Raw genomic sequence first — 19,748 nt, forward strand, 5'->3', positions numbered from 1 at the left:
CTCCTTTCCTCTCCCTCTCATCAAAACAACGTATTAGTAATACTGGCTCTTAGTACTTACTTTTAGTAAAGTGATTATCTAACATCATCAGTTCTTAAGAAACCAAAGAGTATACCTCTCTCTCACTCACAAAGCTTTTCGCTCTGTATAGGGTTCCAAACAGAGTTTCTAAAATGAAACATAACAATAACTCAGTGATCTCCACTGTTCCAGTTTAGAATTTAGAGCAGTTTATGACAGTGAAAAGTGTCCAGCAGTCACCCTCTGTCCCAAGCAGGCAGTGAGAATGATGACAATCTCCGTCAAGAAATTTCTGCTTAGCCCCTAGAGAATCATTCTAGAAAGAATAACCACATAAGCTTTGTTCTGAGGGAAAACAGCTTTGTCCCCTGCAAAGGGAAAAGCAAAAGATAGAGAAGGAACTGAAAGAGCCTGGAAGGAGGAAAGTTCAACAGAGCACAGAAGTGAAATCCCAAAGGCATCAGAAAAAAACTAGAGGAAAGTAGCTAAGCACTGAGGTCCTTTCAGTTCTGGCCTTAAGAGAAAAAAAGGAAAAAAAAGAAAAAAGAAAAAAAAAAAATCTGTGCCAACTAAAATCATACAGTCCTTTACATTTTTATAAAGGTGTCCCCTGTGGCTGAGAGCAAAACCCAGCTCCCTCCCCAGAGTCACAGAAAGAGCTAAGAGAAGGCTGGTTGCGCCTACCAACCCCTCACAGCCCAATGCTTACAACAGATCCCACCTCTGAACCAACAAAGATGATTTTATGCCTCCCCGCTGAGATTCTAAAACTAGCCTCGGTCCATAGTTCCTGCCAAAGGGAACTTCCTACTAATTACTTCTACGTGTTGGTCTCTGATTTATCTTCCTTTTCATTCCATTTTTAGCTGGGTTCAGAGGAAGAGACAGAACCCAAAGAAACCAAACCAGATTGTCACTCTTACCAGAACTGAGACCGCTATCCCAAAAGGAAACTAGAACTTTTTTCAACAAACGAGAAAAACGTACATTATCAAGCTTCATCTAGTGCCTGGCACTAACCTGATGACGTTAGATATACAGCACAGGTATACAACTTGGGTAACATCTTCCTTCTCCCGGGGAGGTAAAGAAGAAGTGGAAGGTGAGGGAACTCTTCCTAGAAAAATCCAGAGCCACTTTCATCATGTTGAAAAGAGCCTCCAGGTCGTGATTTAAGTCAATGATCTAATTTTCACACAAGATTTTACCTAAACAATGTCAAACAGACCAGCACTGATCTATTTTTACAATCCAAATGACAAGGATGTTCCATTCCAGTAATAAACTCCTATGCCAGAAAATTCTAGTAAACCTGTCTCTCCAACCTTGCAAGTCTAGAAAGTTTCCTTTCATTGTATTCTAAAAGGAGTGTGTAACTTTGTGTTTATCCATGTATGTGTCCATAGGGTTTCATAAAAAACTCAATTGTTTCTCAATCAAATGTTTTCTTAAGACCACTGAAGTCATGAGATTGGCCTCACAAACACACTGAGCACATTTGGTAAGGGCAAAGATCACTTTCTTCCACTCCAGTGTCCCCAAAGCATTCCATTACTTGAGAGGTCAGGAATTCTCCCCCCTTGTCTTAGAACTACCAGAAGTACTTCTGACACACAGCCTCCCGGAATCTGCCTGCAGCTCTTCTCCTACTCCAGCAAGAAAGAGAATGTTTGTATGCAGAAATGATCCACAAAGTGAATTCTTTAAAGAGGGTCATTTTTAGCTCCATGATCAGTTGGTTTCTTTGACCTCCACCCAACTCACTCTGTTCAGCTATCCCTCTATATCTGAACAAAAAGCTTTCTAAAACAAAGCTGAATTCTGAGGACAGACAGGAAATACCGAGTCATCCTCAAGACCCACATCACCCTAAGAGGATCTTTCAAGGAACTTCCAGATGGCATACACAGCCCCCCTCTTAAGTGGCATGGCATACCCGTATTTGGCCAGCTATAAAACAGACATAAGCTCCGACAAAGGCTCTGGGACTTAGCAATAAAAGCGCCAGGCCAGAAAGAAGACAAGAGAGCTAGCTAGGTCCACCTCTACTTGGATCAGATCATGGGCAATTTCACTCACTCAACTCTTCTCTTGCTCAAAGCCTCCTCCATTCCCCACCCATCATCTCTTTTAACATTTTTCCATTCTTCCTGGTTCTGAACTTCCCAACTATAAGGTACCATGCTGGCCAGGGTCTGATCTGTGTTGTTCACCACTGTAGCCCTAGCCCAGGGTCTGATACATAATAGGGAATCAACATATATTTGTTAAATGAGTGAATATCTAAATGCTACATTCTCTCCAGGAATAGTTTTACCGTTAAGGATTCAACCAACCTGCTTATATACCACTTGCTGATTTTTTCTTTCTAACTGAAAAATTTTTTTTAATTTTTTAATGATTTATTTATTTTTGAGAGAAAGAGAGAGTGAGCAAGCGGGGAAGGGGCAGAAAGACAGAGAGGGAGACAGAGAATCTGAAGCAGGCTCCGAGCCGTCAGCACAGAGCCCGACACGGGGCTCACACTCATAAACCATGGAATCATGACCTGAGCCGATGTCAGAGGCTTAACCAGCTAAGCCACCCAGGAGCCCCTCCACTTGCTGATTTTTTTTTTTAACGTTTTTTATTTATTTTTGAGACAGAGAGAGACAGAGCATGAACGGGGGAGGGGCAGACAGAGAGGGAGACACAGAATCGGAAGCAGGCTCCAGGCTCTGAGCCATCAGCCCAGAGCCCGACGCGGGGCTGCAGACCACAAGATTGTGACCTGAGTTGAAGTCGGACGCTTAACCGACAGAGCCACCCAGGCGCCCCATCCACTTGCTGATTTTAGAATAACCTTAAAGAATTTAACTTCCCTGGGCCTCAGTTTTCTCACCTGTAAAATGGGGTTAACAACACAATCTACTTCAAAAATTGCTGTGAGGATTAAATGAGATAATTGCACATCAAGCACTTTGCACATTGGAATCATGCAGTAAATGCCAGAAAAGAGTTGACTGCCATATTGCTGTATTTATACTGGTTTGCTTCTAGGCCACAGTCATTACCACCACCACAGAATTTCATTCCATTATCCCAAGTAAAAACCCTTCCATGGGAAGGTTTCCAATACACAGCTCATTAAAAAATTAGAGATACTGGAAGAAGATGCTTACTCAATATTTACTGTTCCCTCCCTCAAAAGGATGTATCTTTTCAATTAAAAAAAAAAAAAAAAAGCTGTTCTGAGGTTGAATACATACATTATGCAGAAGATGGCATAACATTTTCAAAAGAACGACGTGCCATGATTCCAAGAATTATTACTATACCATAGACTCCCTAAAAATGTTCTTCTCATCCCTTATGTCAAAAATCTTAATAGATGACATGGCATTCAAGGCGATCTTTGGTGTCTGAGGTGGAGACCGAAAGGGCCTGCTCTTTTTTTTTTTAATTTTTTTACTGTTTATTTATTTTTGACAGAGAGAGAGAGACAGAGCATGAGTGGGGGAAGGGTAGAGAGAGAGGGAAACACAGAATCTGAAACAGGCTCCAGGATCCAAGCTGTCAGCACAGAGCCTGACGCAGGGCTTGAACTCACGGACAGCAAATCCATGAACTGAGCTGAAGTCGGATGTTCAACCAACTGAGCCACCCAGGCGCCCCACGAAAGGGGCTGCTTTCTACGCCATATCGAATGTGACAGTGGAGCCCTGGTGAAGTAACAACATGGCATATAACTACTTAAAGTCAACAAAGTAACCCCCCCAGCAGTATTCTCCTCCTCTGAATTTCCATAATATCCTCTCTATACCACTCAGACTTCATCCATCTTATTTCCACGTATTTGTCTTCTGTTACCACTGGAATGTCCTCTCCCCAAGGGCAAGCTCAGTATCTGAGTGCTGCTTGCAATTATCCTCAGTGGTCAGCACACAGTAGGCACTCATTAAATGTTCATTGAATTAATGATTAAATTGATTTATTCTCATTAATGCATTTCATTCATTCAACAGATATTGAGTACCTACGATATGCCAAACACTGGTTTAGATGCTGATGAACAGAAGAGGCAAAAATCACTGCCCAATGAAAATGGTTTTGTTTTGTCTTTTAATGTTACAAAAGTGACTGTGGTGATGATTGTACATATACACGAACGTACTAAAAGCCAAGGAACTGTATACTTTTTTTTTTTTTTTTAGTTTTGAGAGAAAGGGAATGTACACACAGGCTGGGGAGGGGCAGAGAGAGAGAGAATCCCAAGCAGGCTCCACACTGTTAGCACACAGCCAGATGCAGGGCTCAAACCCATAGACCGTGATATTCTGACCTGATGAAGTCAAATGCTTAACCAACTGAGCCACCCAGGTGCCCCTGAACTGTATATTTTAAATTTTTTTTTTAATGTTTATTTTTTTGAGAGAGAGAAAGACAGAGTGTGAGCAGGGGAGGGGCAGAGAGAAAGGGAAACACAGAATCCGAAGCAGGCTCCAGGCTCTAAGCTGTCAGCACAGAGCCCGACGTGGGGCTCGAACCCACGAACCATGAGATCATGACCTGAGCCAAAGTCGGATGCTTAACTGACTGAGCCACTCAGGTGCCCCTGAACTGTATACTTTAAATGGGTGAATTGTACAGTATGTGAATCATATCCCAATAAAATTGTTTTTTAAAAAAGTAAATCCAACACTGAAAAGAACTGAGATACTAGTGGACTTCTTGTATTGCAAAATTAAGATAAAATTCTATACTTTTCTGTAGTTCTGTATTCAGTATTTTAACATGCAGAATCTGTTGTTTTATAATTGGAAAATTAAAAAAAATTAAATTAAAATTTAAAATTAAAAAAAAAATCACTACCCTCTGCTATGGACTGTTCAACAGGTAAAGGGTTTTCATTTGGGATGATGAAAATTTTTTAGAACTAGACAGAGTAGGGGCGCCTGGGTAGCTCAGTCAGTTGAGCATCTGACTTCAGCTCAGATCACAATCTCTCAGTTCGTGAGTTCAGGCCTGGCATCGGGCTCTGTGCTGACAGCTCAAAGCCTAGAGCCTTCTTCGGATTCTGTGTCTCCCTCTCTCTCTCTCTGCACCTTCCCCACTCGCACTCTATCTTTCTCTCTCTCTCTCTCTCTCTCTCTCTCTCTCTCTCTCTCAAAAATAAATAAATAAACATTAAAAAAAAAAAAACTAGACAGAGTAGGGGATGCACAAAACTTAACTGTTCACTTCTCCATGGTTAATTTTGTGTGATGTGAATTACATCTCAATAAAAATAAATAAATGCCCTCATGGAGCTTACACTCTAATGGGGAGAGGACCATATTCAAACAATTAAAATATACAGCACACACACCAAAAAACAAGTCATTGGATTAACGAACTGTGGTGAATCCATGCAATGGAACACTACTCAGCAATAAAAAGAAAAGAACTGAGACAGGCAAGATGAATGACCCTCCCTCCATAACATTACGGTGAGTGAATGAGCCAGCACAAAACAGCACTGCATGATTCTATTCATAAGAAACTCTAGAAAAACCAAACCTAAAGTGATAGAGAACAGATCAGTGACTGCTGGAGAACCGTCGTGGCAGATGGAAATGTTCTGTATCTCGGTGGTGGTGGCAGTGGTGGTGGTGGTGGTGGTTATACACGTGCACGTGCATTTGTCAAAACTCATAAAAACGTACACTTAAAATGTGTATATTACATCATACGTAAACTATATCACAATAGGGCTGATTTTTTTTGAAGTTTATTTATTTAAAAAAAAATTTTTTTTTTTTACATTTATTTGTTTTTGAGAGACAGAGAGAGACAGAGCTTGAGCAGGGGAGAGGCAGAGAGAGACGGAGACACAGAATCGGAAGCAGGCTCCAGGCTCTGAGCTGTCAGCACAAAGCCCGACGCGAGGCTCAAACCCACAAACCGTGAGATCATGACCTGAGCCGAAGTCAGAGACACTTAATCGAATGAGCCACCCAGGTGCCCCTAGAGCTGATTTTTTAAAGTATACATTATGTCAAATGGTGGTAAGTGGTATGAAAAGAAATCAGGAGAGACTAACAGTACAAGGCCAGGGCAGGAGTTGCTCTTTGAAATATGGTGTTTAAAGAAGTTGCACTGTGAAGCAAAACCTCTTTAGGTCAATCCTTTTAAAAACAATGTAATGAACACAATTTTCTGTGGTAACAAAAGGAAGAGAAATGTCACGAACAATCCAAAACAGTACATAAGCCTAAAATCATTTCTATTTAGTTCCAGAAAGAAACTTTTCTCCCCTGGCAATAGCAGACTTAACTTCTTAATTCATGAAGGCAGGTTGGGGGAGTTAGGGAGGAGGAAAGAGAGGAGAGAGGGAGAGAAAGATGAGGGAAGGGAAGAGAGGAGGAACTAATGAAGGGAGGGTGGGAAGGGAGAAAAAGAGAGAGGGAGGAAACAGGGAAGGAAAGAGAAGACAGAGAAGAGACAAAAAGAAAAACCGGCAAGCAGGCTGTCTGCCTGTCCATCTGTCCAACAGTCATAGTCCAGATCTAAATAACAGAGTTGACTGAGAGAGACGTGGGGGAAAAACAATAGTGCACCCTGTGACCTATGATTGCATGGTCACCAGGCATGACAAGAGAGGGTACAAAAAGAATTATGGGATCCTCAGACAGCCTCTGCTCACAGACAAGTACAAAAGAGAAATAAAAGCTTTCCTGGGAATGAAGATCTCTGTCATCTGCAACCCCCCACACCCGCCCAGTCTCACTTAACCTCTCAATTTTCATTTTAAAACATTTTTCATAGAGATTACTTAAACAAATAAGGCACATAATTGACACTCAATAAATGTTTATGACTGTTGCTGAGTGATACAGATAAAGCGAATTTGGCTCTTTTAAAGAAAAGGCTATGAGAGATTACAAAAAACAGTTTAGCCATTTGGATTGACATTCACCAGGCAGAAAGAACTGAGCTAGAAAGCAGAGGAATTTCTAGAATACTCTATGCTGAAATGCTCAAGATTATGTTGTCTCTTAACTTGAATTTAGGATGTCTGTGTCTATATGCAGGAACCAGGCTCTGTCAGTTTTTTTCAAGCATTCTAATATTTAGAGTCAAATTCTCTGGGAAACACAGTAATAATTCAGTCTCAAATAGAAGGAAATCAAGAAGGGGAAAAAAAATTTTTTTCAAAAGCTACCAGAAAGTAGAATCATCCTCCAGTCAAGTCAAGCCAGAGGTCAGGTGCTTTTGCACACCTACTTCTCTAACCCAAGAATTCCAGCCACCACCAAGCTGACCACAAAAACCAGTCAAAGAAACCCTCTTAACTGCTGGCCAGAAGCCATTGGAAAAATGGGAAAATGAACAAAACAGCGTCCCAGGAAACATCCATGCTCTCCTGCCTCCAAAAGCTCTTCTGTATCCCTTCTCATAGGCCCTCCCAATTCTTCTTGCCTGGAACTTTCTATATCCTTGTTTTCTTTCCCTTCTTCATCAATACATTTAGCAATTCTAACCTCAGAAACAGTCTCAAAGCAGGCACGACCATCCCCCTCCCCAGGAAAATTCAACCAGCTGTCTGAAGCACTTCCTTGCTACACAATCTCCAGGATAAACTCAGGGATACTATCGCCAGGAGATACATCCACAGGAAAAACATATAAGGTCAACTTAATATGAAATCTGCCTGTTATATTGACCTTGGCTCAAAAAGTCAAATGTTTGCCTAATTCCAGAAAAATCAATCACTTCAAGGAAATAACAGACCAGAAGAAACAGATTCACACAAACTGGAGCTAACTTGAAATAGTTAAAGACAGGTTCCCTGAAAAGCTGATTCATAGTGGTTTTGATGGCTTCTGTGGGTCAAATTTTAAAAAGCCCTATACTAAACAAAATAGCCTCCCAAGTTAAATGCTGGGACCCCGTTACAACTGAATGAGTCCAAGACTGAGAAAGCTCAAAAGATGCCAAGCAGAAACAGAAAGCACATCATAGGGGCCCTTTCCTCCTTCTGTTTGTCTGAGTCATCCTCAACCGTGCATTTCCCAGTAATTCTACACAATGCTTTCCCTCTACTACTATTACCAAGCAAAAGGGGCTTTTTTCACTTGGGTTTCTGAGAGTAAAGAGCAGTGATGGGGGAGGGAGCCTGTGCTACTCAATTACTGCTTATGATTGTGACAGTCAGCTCCTAAGCAGATCTGTTATTTTCTCATATGGCACCCAAGGATTAATATTGTAGCACATATATTCAAGTACCGACCAGAACTTGCCAAAGGGCCAACCAGCCACAGCATCAAAATTAGTCCTTACTTTGTAATGGTTTGGCCATCTGCAGAGCAAAAATGGGGAAGTTCCACAAATTAGATCGATTCCCCTGGCTCACGAACTGGTGGCCAGAATTGAGTCCTCAGGTGTTTCTGCCAGCCTATCTGAAAGCTGACCCAAGCCCCAGCAAGGTACCCTATAAACCGGGAAACAGAGGACAGGGCCACAAGGGTCTCTAGCAGATGAAGTCCAAGAAGGAGCACAAAAGTGGAGCAGACCAGCACAGCCAGCTTATGGTCAAGGATTCCCATACAGTATGAAAACATCCTCTGCTATTTTCCATTCCAGAATCTCACAAGAATAATGTCTCTTTTAGCCAATTAAAAAAAAAAAAAAAAAAAAGCCAAGTCCCAGTATTTTGAGCCACACTATTCTGGGATTGTAAACAAGTGAAGCAGCCAAACAACGTGATGGGTCTTCTTAAAGGAACGGTCTCCGAAGAGAGGAAGTCTACCACTGTGCTGAAGAAGGAATGAAGAGGGCTCACTGTGGCCTTCCACTTCAGAGTGGGTCCAGACTGCGTATCTCTGAGTCAAGGAAGACCTGCCCCAGTGAACACTTTCTTAGCTTCTCACTGACCGCTCCTGGGTCACCAGGCTTCCTTATCACCTTGTATGCTCAGCATGAGGGGACCTAACTTGAAGAGTCTTTGGCACAAAAAGCTCCTTGGCTCTCCTAATGTCCCACTCGGGGGTCAGTCAGCACAAAGGGACAACAAGTGAAATTTCTCATCAGTTTGTTGCTCTACTTTCTTGGAAAGAAGACAGTCACAGGAAGTTTGTGGAAAAGGGACAAAGAAGAGAATGGGGTGGTTATTCACACAGGATGTCTGAATCCCTCACAAGACGCAACAGATAGGAAAATACCATCCTCTTCTTCCACTAAGAACTCCCATTGTTAGAACTTTATTCTTCTAACCTTTGAGTTGTTTGAGAAGGGTGTTGTCTCTAAGTTCAAGAGCTTGGGGATTGATTTGTCAGTGTGAATCGTTTACTTATTATGGACTCTAAATAATGGACCTGAAAGTCCTCTGGTTTTCCTAGCATAGTTCTACTGAGGCCTAGAAAAATCAAGGACAACACAGAAGAAAATCTAACCATTTCATGAGAGAGGTTGCAAGTATGCCAAAAGAAAATACTGATTTCAGCTAGATTACTTCTGGGGAGCAAACAGAACCAAGAGAGGGAGGAAAAACTAGTGTATGTGTTAAATTTTTGTCCCTGATACGTTTTCCACGTCACCAGAATGCAGATCTCCTATTAGACCAAACCTGCATCCTTTAGATCAGTTTCTCAATTGCAGCACAACTGACATTTTGTACCAGATCACTATTTGGGGGGGGGGGGGGGGGGGGGGGTGGCTACCCTATGTATTGTAAGATATTTACCAACACCCTGGCCTCTACCCATTAGCCAGTGGCACATGCCCCAATCATGACAACCAAAGATGTCTCTCAACATTACCACATGACTGCAGGGAGAGCAAAATCACTCCCCGTTGAGAACCACTGAGTTAAATAAAACCAAATGACACTAATTTAACTCTTCGTTGTATGAACTGGGTTCTTAAAGTCTTTTAGTTTTAACAAATCAATAAAATCCAGGGTGTGATCTGCACAAACCAAATGCCAAGGAGTCACCACTGAGGGTGGTCATTCCTCACTCTCTACTCTATAACAGCATTCCTGTTTTATATCCAAACTTAGTCTCAAATCCATCAATGTCTTTTTTTTAATATTTACCAGTTTATTAAAGGATATGATAAAAGATACAAATCTACAGCCAGATGGAGAGATGCATTGGGAAAGGTATGGGGAAAACACGAGGAGCTTCCATGCCCCCTCCATACATACAACTCGCCCCAGTGTCCATGTGTTCACCAACCCAGAAGCTCTCATCGTGCCTTTCCATCTCCCCAGTGATTTTGGTGACACCGAATCGAAGCCACCTCTCACCTCATCTTCTGCAGTGGCCTAAGTGGTCTCCCTTCTTTTCCTCTTGCCCCACTACATTCATTACAATCTAGCCTTCACACTGAAGCCACTTCTTGAAAATGTCTATCAGATCATGAGACTTTCTACCAGAAAGCAGTCTGGTGCTTCCCAACACACGTAACAACCACACTTTTTCCTACGGCCTGCAAGGCCCCACGTCGTGTGGAACCCGTTCCCTTACACTCTCTGCCAACTCCCTCCAGCCACAGGGACTTTCTTCCTATACCACAAACATGACATACACCTTCTTTCTGTTTTCATTGCCCTCTGTCCAGAGAGCTATTTCCCCAGGTAGTATTATCCATCAGATCTGTGCTTAAAAGTAACCTCTACAATAAAAGCTTCCCTGACCATCCTGCACAAGTAGCTTCCAAATCACTCTTGCTTAATAATACTACATCTGAGGGGTGCCTGAGTGGCTCAGTAGGTTAAGCATCGGGCTCTTGGTTTCAGAGCAGGCCATGATCTCACAGTTTCATAAGCTCAGGCCCTGCATCAGGCTCTGCTCTGGCAGCACGGAGCCTGCTTGGGATTCTCTGTCTTCTCTCTCTCTGCCCCTCACCCGCTCACGCTACCTCTGCCTCTCTCAAAATAGATAAATAAACTTTAAAAAATAATTAAAATTTATTTATCTATTTTGAGAGAGGCAGCGATAGCATGAGCAGAGGAGGGGTGGCGGGAAGAGACAGAGAGTCCCAAGCAGGCCCTGCACTGTCAGCACAGAGCCTGACATGGGGCTCGAGCTCATCAACCGTAAGATCGTGTCCTGAGCCAAAATCAAGAGTTGGACACTTACCCGACTGAGCCACCCAGGCACTCCAATAAATAAAATAATTTAAAGATAATAATATTAATAATACACCTGAGCCATCTTTTATGTGTTTTACATGTGTGAACTCTGCTTTCCCCACTTAAATGGTAAGTCTATGAGAGCATGGACCAAATCTTATTACCCATGCTTCCCTGGAACCTAGAAAGTACCTGGCACATAATATGCGCTTAATAAATGCGAGGAATTAATGAATGCTTTTGGCTAACAGACTAAATGTACCCGTTTAAAAGCCAAAGATGAAGTCTTGCTTGAGACCAAAAGTCAGTCTCTCCTCAAATTTACCACTATAGTACACACCCAAATGACAAGGTAATGCTAGAATTCTCACTCCTACAAGGAACTTTTTCGTTTCGAAAAGGAACCGAATAATACTCAAAGCACAAGCAACAAACCTTAGGGGACTCCAGGCCATAGAATTTGAGGAAACCACACATAAGTTACAGCCTACAAGCTTCTAAAATAATTCCTATGTACTAAACTGAAAATGGCCAAAACCCACAAATGCCAGAAACATAAAATGAAAAACAAAGACGGGGCCTAACTCATAGAATCCTTACCACTGTGAGTAAACAGTTCTTCAATAACACTGTCTTACATTTATATCGGGCTTTGCTTTATTTGCTCCTCACGGCAGCCCTGAGGAATCGGTGAGCTGATGCTACTGGCCATATAAAGCTTCATCAGAAAGCTTCACTGACTTGGTCAGAAACAACAAGAGGGTCAGAGTTAGACCAAGGATTTTAGAGCCAGACGCTTGTGTTTTTGTGTTTTTTTTTTTTTAACATTTTATTTATTTTTGAGAGAGAGAGAGTGGGGGCGGGGGGCGGGCAGGTAGAGAGAGAGAGGGAGACACAGAATCCAAAGCAGGCTCTAGGCTCTGAGCTGTCAGCACAGAGCCAGACGCGGGGTTCAAATCCACAAACCATAAGATCATGACCTGAGCCGAAGTCGGATGCTTAACCGACGGAGCCACCCAGGCACCCCCAGACGCTTGTGTTCAAATCCTCTGCCACTTACTGTAACTCGATCCAGACAAGTTACTTCATCTCTCTGTGCTTCAGTGTCCTCACCTATAAAACCCAATGCTATAGATGAAATGTTTTGTGTCCCCTCCCAAAATTCATGTTGAAATCTAACCCCTAACGTGATGGTATCGGGAGGTGAGGCCTTTGGGAAGTGATTAGGTCATGAAGCGGAGTCCGTATGAGTAAGATTAGTGCCCTTATTAAACAGATTCTAGAACTCCCTTCTACCATCTGAGGACACAGGGAGAAGATAAGATGGCTGTCTATGAATCAGGAAGCTAGTCGTCACCAGACACCAAATCTACTGCCAGCACCTTGATCTTGGACTTCCCAGACTGCAGAACTGCAAGAAATAAACTTCTGTTGCTTATACACTACCCAATGGTATGTAATATAATGATATATGGTATTTTATCACATAGAGCAGCCCAAACTGACTACAACTTCCTTCATAGGGTGTGGTAGCCTGAAATTGCAGCCCCTCCTCAAAGATATCCACATCCTAATCCCTGAAACCTGCGAATGGGTCCATTTATGTGGCAAAAGAACTTTGCAGATGTGACTGAATTAAAAACCTTGAGAGCGGGGCGCCTGGGTGGCGCAGTCGGTTAAGCGTCCGACTTCAGCCAGGTCACGATCTCGTGGTCCGGGAGTTCGAGCCCCGCATCAGGCTCTGGGCTGATGGCTCGGAGCCTGGAGCCTGTTTCCGATTCTGTGTCTCCCTCTCTCTGCCCCTCCCCCGTTCAAGCTCTGTCTCTCTCTGTCCCAAAAATAAATAAACGTTGAAAAAAAAAATAATAAATAAATAAATAAATAAATAAATAAATAAATAAATAAATAAAAACCTTGAGAGCAAGAAACGACGCTGGATTATCCAAGTGGGTCCAACATAATCAAAGTGTCTTTGTACAAGAAAGGCAAGAGGGCCACAGACCCAGAAGAAGATATGACAACAGAAGCAGAATGACAGAGAGAGGGATTGGAAGATGGTACATTGCTGTCTTTGAAGCCAGATGATGGGGTCATAAGCCAAAGAATACGGGAAGCTTCCTGAAGCTAGAAAGACCAGGAAATACTCCCTAGAGTCCCACAAGGAACACAACTATACAGACCCATTTTAGGACTTCTGACCTCCAAACTATAAGAAAATACATTTGTGTTTAACCCACTAAATGTGTGGAAATTTGCTACAGCAGCAATAAGAAACTAATACATAGTTATAAACAGGATTAAATGAGCTCATGCGTGTAAAGTGCTAAGAACGGTTCCTAACAGCGATAGTAAGAGCTCTTTACATTTTAGCTCTTAGGAGTCAAGATCAGAACCCAGAGGACTGCACTGAAGTACTTCAGAGGCTAAAAAAAATGAGGTTAGGAAATTTGGTAATATTCTATCTAAATTTAAAAGGCACACGTCATTTGACAAAGAGATTCCATTTCTAAAAAGATTCACAGGGATATTCAACACATCCTTGTTTGTAATTACTCAAATATCCACTAACAGGCTAAAATTATAGAAAATCCACTCAGCAACATAGTAGGCAGCCTTTAAATAATGAGCTTATAAAATGTACTGATAAATCTACAAGATGTATCCTCTAATTAAAAAAAAAAAGCTCAAGGACAGAATATTAGGAGAATAATGAGAATATTAGGTTCCATTTCTGTTTAAAAATAAAAAGGATACAGGGGCGCCTGGGTGGCTCAGTCAGATTTGAGCATGCGACTTCGGCTCAGGTCATGATCTCATAGTTCATGAGTTCGAGCCCCACGTTGGGCTCTGTGCTGACAGCTCAGAGCCTGGAGCCTGCTTCAGATTCTGTGTCTCCCTCTCTCTCTCTCTGCTCCTCCCCTGCTCACACGCTGTCTCTCTCTCAAAAATAAAGATTAGGGGCGCCTGGGTGGCGCAGTCAGTTAAGCGTCCGACTTCAGCCAGGTCACGATCTCGCGGTCCGTGAGTTCGAGCCCCGCGTCGTGTCGGGCTCTGGGCTGACAGCTCAGAGCCTGGAGCCTGTTTCAGATTCTGTGTCTCCCTCTCTCTCTGCCCCTCCCCCGTTCATGCTCTGTCTCTCTCTGTCTCAAAAATAAATAAACGTTAAAAAAAAAATTTAAAATAATAATAATAAAGATTAAAAAAAATTTTTAATAAAAATAAAAAGGAGATATATATATATATATATATATATATATATGTTCATAAGTACATTTTAAAAACTTCTAAAAGGGCATGCATGTGGTTCCCTGTTCACGGTGGTTGTTCCAAGAAAAGAGACTAAGGGGATGGAACAGGAGGGGAAAACTCTTGCCATCACATGCCCTTTTATGTTATTTTAGGTTTTAACTAGGTATGTGCATGGTACCCATTTTTAAGAAACTGAAGTTGAGTTGTGACATCACCAACCTATCAGCAAGTATTTATGCACTGACAATGTGCCCGCCATTGTACATGCTACAGGGCATAGGACACAGTCCTGCCCTCCAGGAGTTCACATTCTGGCTGAATTTATAATCTAGATTTGTATTAGACAATCATCCAATTGTTTTGGACATTCACCTAAGAAAACAGAACCACACATTCTCTCAAAGTATTTTTCCACTTGTGACTCAGAGAACAAATCACCACCTAAAAAGAATAAATTCTACGTCTAATCCATTAGTCCCAACCAGCGCTGCTTGTGCTTAAGAAACCGTTACTTCTTGGGAAGTGGTCAGTGTTTAAGAAGGAAGGAAAAGCAGGAGAAATCTTTACAAAAACACAATTACATACTTTATTACACACTGCAAGAAAAAAAAGATGGACAAGTATCTTTGGGTAATTGGATTTGTCTTCTTCATTACATTTTCCTAATTCTCTAATTCTATACTAAGGAACATGTATCAAAGCCACAAAAAGAAAAACAAAATACACACCCTCCTCCCCTCAAAAAATATTCTTTTTTGGTGCCAACACAATAATGACGGTTACTGGTTCATCCCAAGTCTTCCTCTCATCTTAAAAAGCAACGGCAATCCAAAGTATGACTTTCCAAAGGCTGAACTGGTGGCAAAACCAACAAGAATCACCCAAGTCCAAGTGTTCCATTTATAAGATATTTAGTCCAACTGTCACCCAATTAGAGCATAACCATAATGAAGACATTATTGCTAACAAGGGAGGCAGGATGGGATCTGGGTCACTCTTCCATAACTCCATTAGCTCCTCTCAGCCAATAAAGAAGTCTGTGTTAGCAAAGTATTTAGCTGACAATGGAATCATGATGTAATGCATTTCCATAATCTTACCAAGGAGCAAAAAGACAGAGCTGAAAAATGTTTAGCGGGTAACTGGAAAGTTGTCAAACAGCAACTCACGTAGGGTCTCCTCCAACCTGTTGACTTGAGGAGTCATCACGCTGAAAAATGTTTAGCGGGTAACTGGAAAGTTGTCAAACAGCAACTCACGTAGGGTCTCCTCCAACCTGTTGACTTGAGGAGTCATCACTGCTCAAAGTACGGAGTCGATGTACCACAAATACCCCATGACGTTGACAGAAACAACGAACTGGTCCTGGGCACTATGTGCCAGGCCCTGTGATGAGGGCCCTTCCATTCCCATTCCTTAATCTCTTTGAATCGTCTCAACTACTACTGTGAAGTACAGAGAGGAAACTGAGGCACAAAGCTGAAATAACTGTCCATGGTTACACCGCCACCGAGTGGTGAAGCTCGGATGAATTCAAGCAGGCTTCACTCAAAAGTATAGACATCACAATGCCTCCACTGGAAGTATAAACGTTATACCACCCTTCCCGAGTCACCCCTCACTGTGACACGCCATCATTTGCCCAGCTTGCTCCCATCACACACTACCCTCCCCCCCCAACTCGGAATGAAATCAAATATGCTCCAGTCCTTCTGTAATGGCAGGTGCCCTCACTGGCTTTTCCCGATCAGCCTATACGTGAAGAGGCCATCTGAACAGAATACTATCCTTATCAGAGGCCACTTTTTGAAGACCCACCTCTCTAAATTGAGATAGCAAGCCTATGACTTACTGCCTCGCACTCCCAGGGGACCCGCTATGTCTCCTGCCCTGCACACACAGCCCCTCGTCATTCACATTTATTCACAACTTGCCAAGTGCTCTCATTCAGAAAGCTGATCTAAATAAGGTCTCCCCCTTAATCGCCCTAATAACAATAACAGCTACCATATTCTGAGCATTTATTATGCAACAGGCTCAACAAACACGGTGCCATTACATCCTCACACCAGCCCAAAGCAGGCACTGTCTTCAATTTATAGACGACAAAACTAAGGCTAAGAGATAAAGTAATTCAGCCCAAGGTCACACAACCGGTAAGAAACTAATCTGACACCCTGTAATTTTAAGCTTTCAGGGGTCTCCCCCTTTAATGATTAAAAAGGTGAGCTCTTCTCGGAATTCCCTTTTGAGAGGCGCCTTCCAACAAAAGATCTGCCCCACGACCACATGAATCCCACGGGCTTCACCCACGGGCTTACCTGAATTTCTTCATTTTCATCTACTAGGAGGAAACTCACAACCTTCTCGGTCATCTTCTTCCTCCTGGTCTCCTCATCCAGCTCTTCTTCCTCCAGCAACCCCTGGACCTTAGCGACATGGTACACAGTAACGGGGTGTCTCCTTTTGTTACCCCCAGAATGAGTCCTCTTCTGGCACTCCAGGCACAAGTTGATTTTACAGGTCTGGCACCTCACGGCGGCCCTCTGCCTCACACCTGGTGAATGCCCATTGGGACCCTTGCAGGGGTCGCAGTAAGGGACATGGCCAGGTTTGAGTCTTATCCGCTCGTGGTTTCGCAGGCGCTCCTGCCGATGGAGCTCCTCCTCGCAGCGGAGACACTGCAGACTACAGCACTCATCACACTCAAAGACCGCCTCGTCAGCCCCACTGCAGGCATAACTTTCCTGGCACATCAGCCCCGGATTCAGGCCCTTGTCTGCCGGGCAAGTCTGGGCACTCATACTTGGATCGGTAAGGAAATCACCCACAACGTCACCGTCACTGGGCTTTCCCCAGCAGTGAAGACCAAGGCTTTGGGTCTGAAGCCTGCACAGAACCTTCACGGTTCTGCACCCCTTAAAAATAAACAAACAAACAAACAAACAAAAAACCTCTGGGGTCCTATCAGAATTCTTCACACGCTCACAAACGTTCCAATTTTTAATCTTCTGCCTCCAAGATTCCTGTATCAGCAGCAATGTTGATTTGGTCTGATGGTGTTATCCGTCTGTAAAGTGCAAGCCTGGAAGGATCTCTTCGGGCTATCTGAAAGAGATCCGATGGGTTCACCGAGGTGGGCTCATCAGTTGGGCCTCGGCCACGAGGTTTTGGTATAGTGACAGAGTGGTCAGGAGCTTTGCAATATAATCCAACCTCAAGTCAATATTTCAGGGGATACCTAAATAGAGGAAGGAAAAGGATTTCACTAATCTAAAAACAGAAGTGCACCTTAAAAAAAAAAAAAATGTGATTAAATAAGAGGCCAAAACTCCTGACAGAAATCTCATTCTTGCTTGTAACGCTTACACCGGCTCTTTCTGATCCTCGAAATTTCGTCTCAAAATCACAGGCAAGGCTCCCCCTTTGGAAAACAGCCACTATCCCTAGGCCCAGGGTATTTCAGAGACTTTGTCGCTTTAATTCTCAGACTGAAATTCTCTGTTCGTCCAGTTATTAATTAAATTCAGAATCAAAATCATTTAGCAGAAAGTCCTTGGAGGGACAACCCTTTGCAGTCCCCCAACCTGCAGCACACAATTGTGAGGTGGATAAAGAGGCCTGTAAAAAGCTAAGGAAATGATAATATAGACTTTGGCTCCATCAAAGTCTTTGGCAGATCTAGTTAGGTTGTTTCAACTCTAGACAGATGTCTATTAAGGACTGTCAGCCTGGAAACAAAAGTCACCGTGTCATATTTAAAAACAATAAAACGCAATTATTATACTTCCTTTTGTCCCTTCTCTAACTGCAAAAAAAAAAAAGGGAGCAACAGGAGACAGAATTCCTCCTCTACGGCCCACTGCAAAGCCAGGCCTGCAGTGAGTTAAAACAAATAATTTCTCTCTTTGTCACTCAAAAACTAACTTAAAAATAACTTCAAAAAGGAAAAAGAAAAAGAAAGGATAACTGGGGCAGGGAAGAGGCTTTTGTCACTTCTACAATTACATTCTAAACCCCCCTTTAGCCTTGACCTCCATTCTAATGCACCAACGAAACGTAAAGCCCTCCTCACAAATACTCACTCCACCCTGTAGTAATCAATCTATCAATCTTATTTTTGGATAAACAAGGAAGGAGAAGAGAGTGACTAGGAGACCTTATTTACACCCTAACCTCAGGCATGGCCAACCAGCCTCCACAACGGAAACGAAAATCAAAATCTGTCAGAGAAATTTAGAAAAATAGAAAATCAACCTTCGAAAGAACACCTCACCGCCGGACCAGCCGGCCAAGCAAACAATCTGCCCACTCGGGCCCCCACCTCGACACCTCTCTCGAGCCGGGGATTCCTCACCCTTCCTTCCTCCCGGGCAACACCACCACAACCCGAGGGGCAGGAGCAGAGTCTGAACAAAGAAGGTCCCCCAAAATCTCCCCTCCACGCTAGCAGAGGCCAGAGCCGAATCTATTGTTTATACCACCCCACCCCCACCCCAGCCGCACCCGCACCCCCCCCCCCCCCCGCCCCGGGGGCAGCCGGAGCTCCAGGACTATCGTTCGCCCGCCGCAAGGCCGTGCCCTTCCCTCCCCGCCGCGGCTGCCCGGGAACCCCACCACGGAGCAGCTCGGCAGCAGCGAGGCGGCGTCGGGGGACCGCGGTGCGCCGGCGGGGGCGGGGGCTGTTCCTCAGGGCACCGGTGGATCCATCTTCATCTCCATCTCCGCCCCCCTCCTCCTTCGCTGCCTCCCGGGCTTCCTCCTCTCCTGTTGTCAGTTGGGATCAGCTGATCGGAGTGAACTTCTCCCAGCTCGGACTAACAGGAAGGCGTGAGCAGTGCAGCCCAGGGAGGGACGAACGGGAGGGGGTGGAGTCCGACTCCCGCGAGGGTGGAGAAGGGCGCGCACAGCTTCCTGGGAAGTGTAGTTCCGCGGACGTGAATCCTCCCCCACGTCCCGGAAGGGAAGGCTCTGAATGACTACAACTCCCAAAACCAAACAGAGTGCTCTTGTGAGGAGGTGGTGAAGACAGGCCGTCGAGTATTTCGGGACTTGGAGTTTTTGCATCGACTGCGGTGTTCGAAGGTTTCAGCGCGTTGTTTTGGGTAGTGGCCGGAGAGGGAATGGCGCTAAATTAGATGACTGATGTAATGTGTTGTGTAGTTGAGGCAAATAATTCGATTTCAAGTAACCGGTGTTGCACACCATTCCTTCAGAAATGTGTAAAAACAAGCGGTCTCCTCTTCCCTAATTTCACCTTGCACAAATTAGGAGAAGACCAGAAAGAATTGATAAAAGAATATAAGCACTCTTGGAATTTTGTTTTCCCTTATGAGTATTCTTCAAGCCAAATATTATTTATTTTCCTGACCTTTCACTT

General features: G+C 43.5%; 1 protein-coding gene across 1 annotated transcript in view; it reads right to left on the reverse strand.

The window, feature by feature from the left end:
* ZFYVE1 (zinc finger FYVE-type containing 1) overlaps positions 1–19,227 on the reverse strand; it is a 53,696-nt gene extending 34,469 nt beyond the window's left edge. Inside the window, exons 1-2 of the mRNA XM_003987802.6 lie at positions 18,986–19,227; positions 16,690–17,609 (exon numbers count right to left, since the gene is read on the reverse strand). Of these exons, the coding sequence (XP_003987851.1) occupies positions 16,690–17,172 (483 nt within the window). The 5' untranslated portion in view covers positions 17,173–17,609; positions 18,986–19,227. The remainder of the gene's footprint in view (positions 1–16,689; positions 17,610–18,985) is intronic.
* Between the last annotated feature and the right edge of the window lie 521 nt (positions 19,228–19,748).

This window comes from Felis catus, chromosome B3 (assembly GCF_018350175.1).
Source record: "Felis catus isolate Fca126 chromosome B3, F.catus_Fca126_mat1.0, whole genome shotgun sequence".
NCBI classification, from domain to species: domain Eukaryota; kingdom Metazoa; phylum Chordata; class Mammalia; order Carnivora; family Felidae; genus Felis; species Felis catus.